The sequence below is a fragment of the Furipterus horrens genome, unplaced genomic scaffold, assembly GCF_987537825.1.
Source record: "Furipterus horrens unplaced genomic scaffold, mFurHor1.1.pri manual_scaffold_9, whole genome shotgun sequence".
Taxonomy (NCBI): Eukaryota; Metazoa; Chordata; class Mammalia; order Chiroptera; family Furipteridae; genus Furipterus; species Furipterus horrens.
In genome coordinates, this window is record NW_028327179.1 from 30,909,306 (window position 1) to 30,922,020 (window position 12,715).

Here is a 12,715-nt window from a genome sequence, read left to right on the forward strand (position 1 = left end):
ATGCTGAACTGGCCAAGCTGGGAGGAAAGAAGAAAGGGAGGGGAGGGGAGAATCGAGGACTGCAGGCCTAGCCAGGCCGAGAATGCAGTTTCCCTGGTGGTGGGAGCTGGGCGACCCTTGTGCTTGGACTGGACAGGGTTGGGGGACACGCAGGATGAGCCCCTCGACCACTGGCACCTTCTTGCTGACAGGTTAGTGGTCCGCGCGCGACGGGAGGTACTGAGGCCAAGAGGCCTCCGCCTCCCCATCCCCCGCCCAGGTTTTGGGTACCCGGTTGCATTTTCTGGGTGTCAGCCCCTCTTGCTGCCTGGATCCCCACTGCACCCCCTCCTCCAGGATGCCCACACCCCACTTCCGGGCCTTGTTTGTCGCTTCCCAGGCTTGACCCCTTGTCTTGTCTTTTTCTCCGCGCCCCCGCGGGCCCCTCCCTGCCCAGAGAGATCAGAAATTTCATCTCTAATTTCCATTCCCAACCCTGTCCCCCCCAACCCCCATTCCCACCCCCATCTCCATCTTCGGTGGTGGACTTCTCCTGATCCCTGAAGCAAAAAGCTAGGGGTTCTGAATGCCCATTTTTTTTCTGTGGGGGCTTATTACCCCGCGAATGGGGGCTCTGCGGCCCAGAGCCCTAGGAAATAGGTGTCAAACTGCATATTCTCTACACAAACACACCTTATTTTTTTCTTTTCTTGAATCCGATCCGTAAGAACAGAAAAATGTGCCTTTGAAACATTAATTCCCCTCTCTTACTAAACGCATTTCTCGGCGGCGGATATCTCGTTTTTCTTAGGTTTTACGAAGCAGGGAAGTGGAATTCATGAAATGCTGGAACTAAGCAGGCATTCAGGTCAGGGTTAACCCGGGCTAGGGGGCCAGAGCTGCTGCAAACAGCACCATTTGCCCCACCAAGTGCCCTATTTTGAGAAAGCAAAAACAATTAAAAACAGCTGTGGATGTCTCCAATGTGCCTGGCGGGCTTCAGAGGCTCTCAGCCAGGGCCTTTTCGTGGTGATTACGAGGTTTTCGCAGAGACCTAGCTCTCCTGCAACGTTACATTTTTATAAATCTTGCAGAGAGAATGAATACATTTAATCACGGCAACGTCTCGTTAATCCTTTCAGGCGCGTTGCCGAGATTCAGCTACAAATGTATATCTCTACGTATAAACATATATATTTACATACAAATATATATATTTTACGTTAGAGAAATTTGCATTGAGTTAGAAGACATTTAAAATACTGATGAGGAAGGATGCTTTAAAAAGAAAAATTCCTAGCGCGGATTTCCATTTAAGCGCCCCAGGGTGTTAGGCGCTGAGAAAACAATCTGTTGAAAATTTGAGCAAAATAAGTTTTAAGTTAAAATGGAAAAACAAATTGTCTACACCTGAGTAAGTTTCCTTAAACAGATGAGACGCGTTTGTATTTGAAGGCTGAAATTCAGCATATTTTAGTAACATTGCTACAGATTATTTTCTACGGACAGGATAAATAAGAATTTAACCCGTTATAGGTGACAGGGTGGCAGGGATCTTACTTAGGAATAAACAAAATTGTAGCACATTTACTGAGATTTTTTAAAATTAGAAATAAAACTTTGGCCATTAGATACATGAATGAATGAAATGCAGATTTCCAACAATGAATGGTTTTTCGGGGAACTTGGGGGAACACAATTATACTTTTTAGAAGTGCCTTTTAATTTTTAGGATGTGCACTCTTTTCTGCAAGATAGAATAACTTCAGGATTTCTTATGTTTGCTGGAGTACTCTGTGGTAATCACCGAACTGTCAAATTCTTAGCTTTATTTTAATCCAGAAAAGTTACATCACCTAGTTGTTAACTAATATTCTTTTCTAAAGAGTGATGTTAAAAGTCAGTAGAGGTGGTAGGGAAAATTCTAGTTTAAGAATTATCCCAAGACTTAAAGTTTAAACCAACTGATTTTTTTTTATTTGAAAATGTTAACCACTATTTTTTGTTAAAAAAAAGCTTTAGTATTATTTTTATCATAATAAAAGTAATTTCTATTCATTGTACAAAATTTAGGGGAAAATACTCCAGAAAACTGGGAAAATATAGGGAAGAAAATTAAGATCACCTTTAACCTCTTAATTCTAAGATGACCCCAGTAAACATTGCGGAGTTTACTTTTTCAGACTTTCTCTATGCATATATATGTACCTAACTAATATATATTTTTTGGCGTGTTGCCTATATATAATTTCTGCAATTAAAAATGGGATCAAATTTTTCTTCATTATTTTCTTTCCAAGGAGACTTAACTATCAAATAATTACATTTTCAGAGACTTTTTAAAAAGGAAGTAATATTAATTACTTTTTCTAATTAACATTTTAAATGAACATTAGTACATAAAGATTTATAACCAAAGAACTGAGAATTTTCTCTGATCTCACTGTTCTGGCGTACCCATAGTTATCATGCTGGTGTATTTCCTTGTGTTGCTTATTTCTCTACATATGAAATAATTTTTACTTTACCTTAGAAATAGAATTTTCAAGGAAAAATAAGCATCAGTAGGTAAGTAGTTTTGATTAACCTTTCTTATCTATAACAACAAAATGTTAAAAACAAAATACAAGATTAATAGACAATAACTAAAGTAACATTTTTATGTTATCTAAAGCAACAAAACATTAAAAACTACCCACAAAAATATTAATGAGGACTTTTAAACACTTTTTTGACATTTAGAATCTTAAGTGAATTTTGGATTTTCTCAGGTATTTGTACCATTGTTGACTATTTCCTACCCATTTTGCACAAAGTTACATTTAAGGCAAAAAAAGAGTTGCTAATGTGCATTACTTATTATATCAAATAATAACTGGGCATTGTATTTAGACATTTTAATCCATCTTAATAAGAATTTGCTGCAGATCTATGGAGCTGTTGATTTACCAGCTATATTTAACTTCTATTTTGGTGGGAAATTGTATTTCAAACCAAAGTGGGATTTTTCACCTGTCAAATAATAGCTAGACTTTCTATTTGGACATTTTACCTATTTTATGACAATTTGCCATTTGTGAAACTGTTGATTTACTTAATGTGTTTAGCTTAATTTCTCCAATGGTGGGAAAATTGTATTTCAAAACAAAGTGGAATTGTCATTTGTCAAATAATAACTGGACTTTCTAATTGGACAGTTTACCTATTTTAAATGACAATTTGCTATGGATCTGTGAACCCACTGATTTACCACGCACATTTGGCCTAACTTTTAGTATGGTGGGAAAGTTTATTTCTAAGCAAAGTAAAATTTTCAGTGGTCAAATATTAACTGGACTTAGTATTTGATCATTTTTATAAGAGTTTGCCATAAATCTAAAAGCTGTTGATTAGCCTTACATATTTAGCTTTAATCCTAGTACTGTTGACAAGTTGTATTTCTAAGCAAAGTGGAATTTTCACTTGTCTTTAATAAAAAATACCAGTGAGAGACAGTCTCAAAGACAGAAAGATAACAAGTATCCAGTTTCTAATATACAGGTTTTCCACTGATGAAAAGCATGCTCTAACCAAAATGCTGAATCAGTGAAGAAACCCAGACATGTTATAATTTCTCAATCAAATATTCAAATTTATTGCAATTCTAATAAGAGCAGTATTTATAGATCACATTTGCTCCCAAATAGTCACTTCGTTTCTTTTTCTTTTTTGCTGACCACACTTACTCTATCAGACCCCTTTTCTTTAAAGTCACCCTTACCTGAGTTCTAAACATCAGTGCAAATTCTATTGCTTATTCTACTCTTATTGTTAAAAGGGACTCTCAGTGAGTAGATGATATGGGTGTTATGTGTCGGTTAGAGATTCTTGGGGTGGGGTACTGTTTCAGTCAGGAGCTTCACGGAAATATTAACATGATTTCATTTGTCTTTCCATCCTTTCCAATGAGCAGAAATAGACAGACAACACAGATGCAAAAACATCCAGTCTTTTTCTAAACTTCAGGATCCAGTCTGCTATCTCCCTAATTTCCAGAAATAAATATTAAGCCAAAAACAACAATGCAAAATTAAAAAAATAAAAAGGAAGCCGGTGTTTCTAAAGATCAACAAGTCTTTTCAAATGACTGTTTTTTTCTAATTGGGGTTTTCAGATTGGTAGAATCAGATAGAGCCTCAGTGCTTTTAAAGCTGTTTCATGCAAACTGGTGCCAAGCAAAATGCTCTCTAAGCAAAATTACCCGTATCTTCAATTTTTAAAACAATATAAACTATAACAGAGATAGTGTCGAAATGAAAAACCATCTCTGCAGTCCGACAATTAGAACATTTGTATTGATGTTCCTACCTTTCTAGTCTGATGCATGTGCATATGTATTTTTACATGACTATAATTTTAATATGTGTAGATTTTTTACGCTTTGTTTTTAAAGATAAATGAACTTTGCTTTCAACAAAGCAGTTGTCAAGGCTTTAGGATACTCTTGTGTATGACAGAGTGTAGATTAGCAGGATTGCTTTGTGAGCGTGAGGCGGGCTGAAGCAGCACCAGCCAGGTGTGTGGATTACTGAGTTTGGATCCAGGAGTGGTCCCTGGTGAAGGATCATACACCTCTGCCTTAGTACTTCTCTTCCTCAAAAAATTTCATGAATGACTTTGATAAAATTCTAGTGTGCTTGCTTCAAAGTCCATAGGTGACTTAAAAGGGATAACTGTTATAAATAGATAACAGAACTTAGAGTTAACATGGTTTAAATAGTCTGCAGTGCTATGCAAAAGGGATATTTTATACTAGTAAATGTGTCATAATTCATTGAAGTGTGAGGGAAAAGGTGACTCGACATGGTGGTGATTTTTGAGGAAAAGGTTAATATGAACTAGTAGCATGATGTGGCTGCAAAAAAATCAAATTTAGAATCTGATAGTAATATAGTGTCCATATGTCACAGAAATTAATAGTACCCTGCTCTAATTAACCACATCTGTAGTATTGTGTCCATTTCTGGCTGTCACATTTAAAGAGAGATGTTGACAAATTAGACAACTTCCAGAGCAGCCTGTGGGGATGGTGAGGGGTCTGGCAGTCCTGTCATAGGAGCTATCCTCCGAAGGTCTGGAAATGTTTAGCTTGAAGACTAAAAGTAGACATACATTCTTCTGTTTGCTTCGGAAAGCTGAGCTGGTATCAGTGGATGAAAGGTAGAGATGGATTTCGCCTTGAGACCTTCGGAACAGTGCAGCTCAGCAAGGGAATCTACTTAACACCTTTACTTAGTCTCTGTTCTTCTAAAATATCAGAAATATTCGCCTTTCTTGCAATGAACATTAATTCGAAAGCCACGATAACATTTAGTGTAGGACAGAAAAGGCACTTGTGATAAAAATGTTTTATTTTTTCCGATAAACCGTCTAAAAAGTATAGTCCTGTGTGTTGCAAGTTGATTTCTTACAACTTGAAAACTGCTGCAACAGGTCAGTTTAGCACATTCCTCCCTCCCTTCTCATTCCATTTGAAACATGAAAATCTGAGAAGAGAAAGCTTTTCTTTTCTTGCAAAGTGTCCTGGCCTTCACTTGCTTCCTACAGTTACTCCTTCCCCGGGGTTTCTAGCTCGATGGGAGCAGGCTTCTCAGGCAGAGTGGCCGCTGATGCTGGGGGCACCCAGGATTAAGGGGAGCAGGTCGCTGCTGGCCACTGGTCCAGGACAGATCAGCCCTCGGCCGGTGGAGCCCCTCACCCAGGGGGACATGTGGGGCAATTCTTCTTTCTGTAGTCCTCCCCCTGCCCACCCCACTTTGTATGTCCTTGCAGTACTTAACAGTGTTTTACTTTATTTTCAAGAGAAACTAAAACCTTTCCATAAAAAGTAGTTTCTGGCACGGTGCTCTTTTAACTCCCATATCAGTTTAGCCTGGTTTCTGACTGCCTCAGGGGAACATTCTTAAGTGTCTCCAACATGTCTTGGGGCAGATTTTTCTTTCTTCTCCATCTGCCTATTGATTGTTTATTTTGATTACCATATCTCACTTTGAAAATATGACCCCACAGAAACAATTTTTAGGCACTGGAGCCTTGAAAACAGGGCGAGCCGCCAGTGAGAGATGTGAGGAGAGTAGAGAGCATTCCTCAGTTATCTCTTTTAACCCACTTCTTCCTGCTTCTTTCACTCCTGCCTCTTCCCTCCACACCGAGTACTTTGATCCTCTACCCGAATTGTTAGGTTAGAAATACAGCCACTGTGTGGAGTGTATTTTTAATGTTGAACAAGTTTCTCCTTATTTTCTCTTTTATAAAAGGGTCGTGCACTTTTGTGGGACTGTAATAATGCACAGGGCAGATTCTGATGGCTGGCTTCCCAGTTGTTGAAGATGCCACAGGCGGTCCTGGGCTGAGCTCCTGTTTCAGGGGGAGAAGTGCTCAGAGGAGCTTCTGGCTTGTCACCACTGGCTCACCTGATCCACAGGTGGCTACTTGCAATTCCTTGAATGCAACGCTTGCTCCTGGGTTTGGAAATTATATGATCCCCAATGTTTAAATTCTAAAAATCTGATAACTTATTTCAGAAGTTAGTAAGATGCCTCAAAACATGAGTTGCTGGCATGATTATTAATGTTGTATTCTCCGAAAAATAATAGGTTAGTAAAGCTAAAGAGCGCTTGGGTTACTTTGGTAAAATTTTTATTTTTATTTTTTGTATCTTCATCTAAGAATTTTTATGCAATATTAATGCATTAGAGGTTTCAGTGGGCTTTGCTACTTAAAAAGCACTGATCTTTAGCACGTCTCCCTTTCTGCTTAATTGCCTTGGACTAATCAGACTTTTAGAATAGATCTGCCGCATTCTGTACCCCGGGAATCGCCACGGCATCTGTTGTGACATGCAAGGCAGACTTTTCCTTTTCTGACAAATGAAGCCGCTCATTTCAAAAATGTTTAGGAGTTAGGCACCTCTGGTGTAAATTCTTTCCCATTCTTTAGCTTTTCACTCATTCATCTGGTCACCCCTTTGATTATTATGGAGATGTAGGGTTCACTGTGAATTTGAAAGAGGAGATCACAGTTAATTTTCCTTTGGTAGGTAAGTGAAGTATTTTCATTCCCAATTTCTTCAGCACTAGGAAATAGGAGTAAACTTGATTTTTTACCTGGGAATGCAGAAAAAAAAAAATATATAGCCTAAGGTTGTTTTATTTATTCCTCCTTAGGAAAGTGGTGGTTCTCACTAAGCAGTTAAATGACGTTGGCTTTTCTCTCCTGTGAAAGAGTTAATCAGTGTAGCACCTTTAACATCTTTCATTTTCTATATTTAATGGAATTAATTCTAATCAAAGACCAGTACTGCAGGAGTGGAAACAGAACAGGTTGCTACATGTGCTTATCAAAATTCGAAATGTATGGTTTTTTTTTTTTTGTCTAGCTGGTTTACTTCTAGGAGTTTAGCTTACAGATATATTTGTGAAAGTGCTCAAAGATAAAAGTACAAGGACATTTATTGTATTATTGATAGTAATAGTGAAAAGCTAGAAAAATAATGGTCATCTTTAGTAAGTAATAATTCTTCTATTTATTTATGTTTTTTATGTCTACCGGTTTGAGACTCCCTGTGAGTTGCCGGGAACATGCGGTCCCAGCCACTATGGCACTTTTACACTATTGGTGTTGACAAAGATTAATCAAATAATCACACAAACAAATGTGCCCTTAGAACTATGATAAGTGCTACAAACACTACTAGAATTTCTCAGTTGGGGAATTAGCCAGACAGGGGGATTAAGGAAGGCTCTACTGAGGAAGTACCCAGAGCTGAAGGATGAGTAAATGTTAGTGAGGGGAAGAGGAAAGGTATATTTGATGTAAAAGAAAGAGCTCTGTAGAGGCCACGGGGCAGGTTGACAGGGCAAATAGAAGGTGCTGGAAGAAGTCCAGTGAGGTTAGAGCCAGGGGAAGGGGGAAGCACAATATGAAAGAAGGTTAGGAGGTGAGGGAGCAAGTTTTGCAGGACCCGTTTGACCACTTAAAGGAGTGTAATCCTATGGAAAATCTTTGGAGGGGTTTGAACAGGACAAGATCAGATTCACATTTTGAAAAGTGCACTTTGCTTGTTGCAGAAAGGGTTGAAAGGGTCAAACAGATTGCACCAGAACAACTCAAAGGCTAGTTTCTAGTTTCGTAATCCAGGCTAGAACTGATGACATCCTGGGCTTGGGGGTGATGGGGTGATGAAGATAGGAGGGGCATTTTGAAGAGTAAAGAGTAGCAGGAGTGGGTCATGGACTGAATTTGGGCAGGAAGAGACACCAAGGATGATTTCTAGATTTCTGTTCATATTCATGAGGATGCATGGCAGTGCCATTCACAGGGTGAGGAATGCCAGAGGAGGACCAGACTGTAAGGGAAAGATCTGGAGTCCTAGTTTGGACAGGCTGAAGTCCAGGTGCTGCTAAAAATAAATAAATAAATAACCAAACTGTGATTGAGCCACACAATATAAAGCTATGCAGCCTTAAAATGTGATATCATGTAAACATGTTCAAGAGATATGCTGAGTAAAAGAAGTGTGATTACATTATGTAAAAAATTATGTGTTTATATGTATATGTGTACAAACATGTTTGCATATGCATAGAATATGGAAAGGGGCAAAGACTATTAAGAGTGGCATTGGAGGAATGGCAATAGCTACATGAAAGGGAATTTTCATATTTTACACCCCTCTGCGTTGTTCTGTTTGAATGAATTACAAAAAGAATGCATGGCTTCTATGAAAAAAAGAAAATTAATGGCAGTTTCAAGTAAACAGCCAAGATGAGAGTATTTCTCTTTCAGAGTGTTCTTAATTAGAAAACCTCGTAAGCGTTACTATGTTTTATTTGGAACAGATTTTTTTCCCTTACAGTTTTACTTCCCTAACCTAGCAGCTCTTACACTTTGCCTTTTAGCACTAGATTGCACTATTACAGTAGATATCACGTAATTTACATACTATTTCGTAGTCTGCCTTTCACTAATTTTAACAATTTCTAAACAGTCCAACATTTTGCAGATAAGGACATTAAATTGCAATGGTTCATATAATGACCACATATATTATGTATCCCTTTTGTTATGAGTCCCACTGGTGTTCCTTACTCATCTAATATTTCTGAGATCAAATACAGATAAAAAAAATCACAATAACTTTGTATGGTTGACAGATAGGTACTGGACTGTTCATGGTGATCACTTTGTAAGGTATGTAAATGTCAAATCACTGTGTTACACACTTGAAAATAATATAATATTGTATATAAACTATAATTAAAAAGAGCTTTACATGAAAAAAAAAGTACAGATAGTAACGTTTCTGGGTAGTGGAAACCCAGTAATACTGTATGTGCTTTGGTTGGGCTATTTGAGCAAAAACGTAAAACTACCAGAAGTGGATAACCCTTTATTTGCCATTAACTATTCTATTAAACCAACACTTCTTTTATTGACATTAACCCCCCCCCCTTTTCATATGTGTAATGCAAAGTTGAATCTAGTGCTCATACAGTTTTGCTTTTGTTGCATTATTTCCTCAGAAGAAGCCTGAGTTTTTGAGAGTCAGAGGGTACAAATATCAGGAGAGCTCGCTTCTCAGTACATCTGGCTTTCGCAGAAGGGTTAAACTGCAGATCTCAACCCGTATGCTTGGCCAGTGCTGAATTAAGACTTGCTAGCATGCCATCTTCTTAGCCTTTTGAGAGGCTGTGTGGAGTTTAGGATGACTGGAGCTCCTGGGCTGTTGCCTTCTCTTTGAGTAAAGGTAAATGCTCTGTTTAATCCACGCTGCCTTTGAGATATTACCATTTTTCATGTATCTTATGTTAGAGGGAAAAAAAGGAATGCTGTATTTTATAACACCAACTATAGTAACAATAAGTATTTTCATATGTACATGTACTTTTTAAAATATATATAAAGAAATCTAAAATTCTCTTCATCTCAGTTGAAAATCTTCAACTGATAATAACTCCCAGTTTTTGAGAACATTTGTGCTGAGCAGCCTTAAGCACTCTTCTGAGGGTTTCATATGTATTGTTTCATTTAATAGAGCATTTCTATTCTGTCCCTACCAGATGAGGAAACTGAGGTACAGAGACATTGAATAACTTGCCCAATGAACAGAAATTAGGGTTGAACCCAGACACTCTCTCTCCAGAGGCTGTGGCGTTCCATACTACATTTTTGTAGTTCAGTTTTAGTTCACTCTGAGGCCTCATGCCCACTTAGCTTGTGCCGAAGTTATAAATGTCTAATAACTTTTAATTGTATTAAATAATTACTTATGTCATGCTTTGCCAGGCTCTTCTGTTTTAACAGAGGTTGGAAGCTTCTTACTCTGACAGTCTTGGCTTCAGGTCTTGCTATTGCACTTCTCATAGGGAAATCTTTTCCTGACTCCCTTCAGAGATTGGAGTGGGTAGTCCTCCTCAGCAAATCCCTTTTTCTCCACAGGTTCCAACTAACATTTTAACCTTCTGCTTTTAATCAGGTATGTGTGTGTGTGTGTGCAGGTGTACACAATATGTGGGATTAATTTCCATGAGCATTGCCTCCTTGCTAGCTTTTTCTAATCCAGTAGTTTAGGGGAAGTTTGTTATTTTATGGAAAGAAAAATAAATTGGAGATGACCTACTAATAATAGTAATAATAATAATAATATCTTCAATTACGTAGTTTACTAATGGCTTTTCTATTTAACCTTGTGGGAGTTGTTTGATGAGTAAATGACATGAACTTTGGAGTTAGTCAAGAAATGGGTTCAAAATTTAACTCTGCCACTAACTAAACATATGACCAGAGCTGAGCTCTGCAATTTCCTAAGACTTATCTTTGTAGAAGATAAGAAAGCTGATAACATAAGGATTAAATAGTTAATATGTATAAAACCATTAGTGTAGCGCCTCACCCTTAGCATTCAAAACGTGATAGCTAATAATAATGTGAACTAACACTTCATAGGAGAGAAAAATATAAAAACAATATGAGACAATTTAAAAAATATTATGTATAGTTGCATGAAGGAAGGGAAGAGAAAATGTAGAGGGCAAGGGAGCAGGGACGACATTGTGACGGGGTGTTGAGAGAAGGAAAGCCATGGGGGGGGGCGGTGTGGAAGCCACACATGCAAATTATAGAAACCAAGTCTGTGTCCCCTTCCAGGAAAATATGAATGGAGGGGAAACAGTGGACTCACCTTGGTTCTAAGGTGAGTGTGTTAATCAGATTAAATTTCACTTGGCATATCCTGCTGTTTACTTGGACAGTGTTGTTGGAGCAAGTTATTATTTCTGTCCCTTGCCATTCTGATTAGCTCATCGGCAATCAGTCACTATTCACAGCTCTTCAGTTGCTTTTATTAAGTAGCAAACTCCTTCTCCCCCGCTCAGCAAATTATTCAGATTTGGGAAAGAGTAATGTCTTTTGAGAGAGTGCTTGCCCCAGGCCAGATGAAACTTAGTCATGCTGCTACAGGACTCAGAATGAATCACGGAATTTTAAGATAAACTTTGAGTATTGTATGGTTTCTAGGGAATTTAAGGGCATGCCAGCCACGTTTGGATTCATTCCAGCTTTGATGATTTTTGGGAAGGGAGCGTTAAGGAATTGAATAATTTATATAACTTGATATGCTAGCTAATTTTGTGAATGTGTTTTTAGTTGGGGGGGGTGTAAACACACTCTGCATGTTATTCTTTACTTTTGTGTTTATGAATTAGAGCAAAACTCAAATCCAGGTACAATTATAGCATAGATTTTTATGCCTTCATGCGCACAGTGGAGTTCCTTTCAAGATTTCTGAAGATTGTCCATTCTTTGTAAAGAGTCTAAGAATTAGTCTATATACAGATTGATCTTTTTTACACATTAAAATTAATCTTGAAAACTTATATATAGAATATCTTTAAAAATAAAGTCACATTTTCCCATGCTAACTAAACAAACTTGTTCTCACAGGAAAAAAATCGCTATGGTCCTTTTCTAATGAAAATCAAACTTTAAAGTATTAGCCTTTTTTCATGAGTATTCTGCATTTGTCAATGTACAGATTACAGTAATTTTTTTTTTATACAAGAATTTAGTCGAGTTGATCCACACCATTAAAAACAAATAGTTGTCATGTTACGAGAGTTGTCCCTCCAGGGGTGGGACTTGAATGTTTATGCAGACGCACCATCTGTGGCATTTTGCCTTTAGTGACATTGTCTCGTGAGTAGAGACATAAAAATTTGTCTTTTTATTTAGATTTATTGGGCTGTGGTCTTCTGTGGTCAAAGTAGGACTTTAGATGGATCAATGTGAACTTTTAAAAATGAATGTGCTGAAAGCATTGCTGGCCTTGAAATAGAGTGGTATCTATGGGTTGTGTTTAAACTATTTTATCCTGCCTGAGGCACCAGTCAGATTTGTATTTTGAATCCTGTAAAAGCTAACTACAGTGCCCTTATATAGGATGTGGAAAGTGAGCAATGATATATTGGTTCACCTGGCAAAGACACGGAGTAGCGTTAAATCTCATGCTGGGTTAGTCAGGTTCTAAAAGCCAGAGTGTAAAACAAAAAAATCCTATAGCATTATTCTAGTAATTTCTTTAAATCACCCTAAAAGTACAATATGTGCAGTTTTGTTTATATAACTGAACAGTAATTTTCTTTAAATTGCCCTTAAAGTACAATATGTGCAGTTTCGTGTATATAACCCTGAACAGTCA

At 37.7% G+C, this 12,715-nt stretch overlaps 1 protein-coding gene across 8 annotated transcripts in view; it reads left to right on the forward strand.

Moving 5' to 3' along the window:
• The window catches only part of SGCE (sarcoglycan epsilon), a 65,099-nt gene continuing 52,384 nt past the window's right edge, over positions 1-12,715 (forward strand). For 6 of the 8 annotated variants that reach the window (XM_090287839.1, XM_090287842.1, XM_090287845.1 and 3 more), the window contains exon 1: positions 1-191. In XM_090287839.1, the coding sequence (XP_090143965.1) occupies positions 83-191 (109 nt within the window). In that variant the 5' untranslated portion in view covers positions 1-82. The remainder of the gene's footprint in view (positions 192-12,715) is intronic. The other 2 variants (XM_090287837.1, XM_090287840.1) reach the window with 1 other exon arrangement.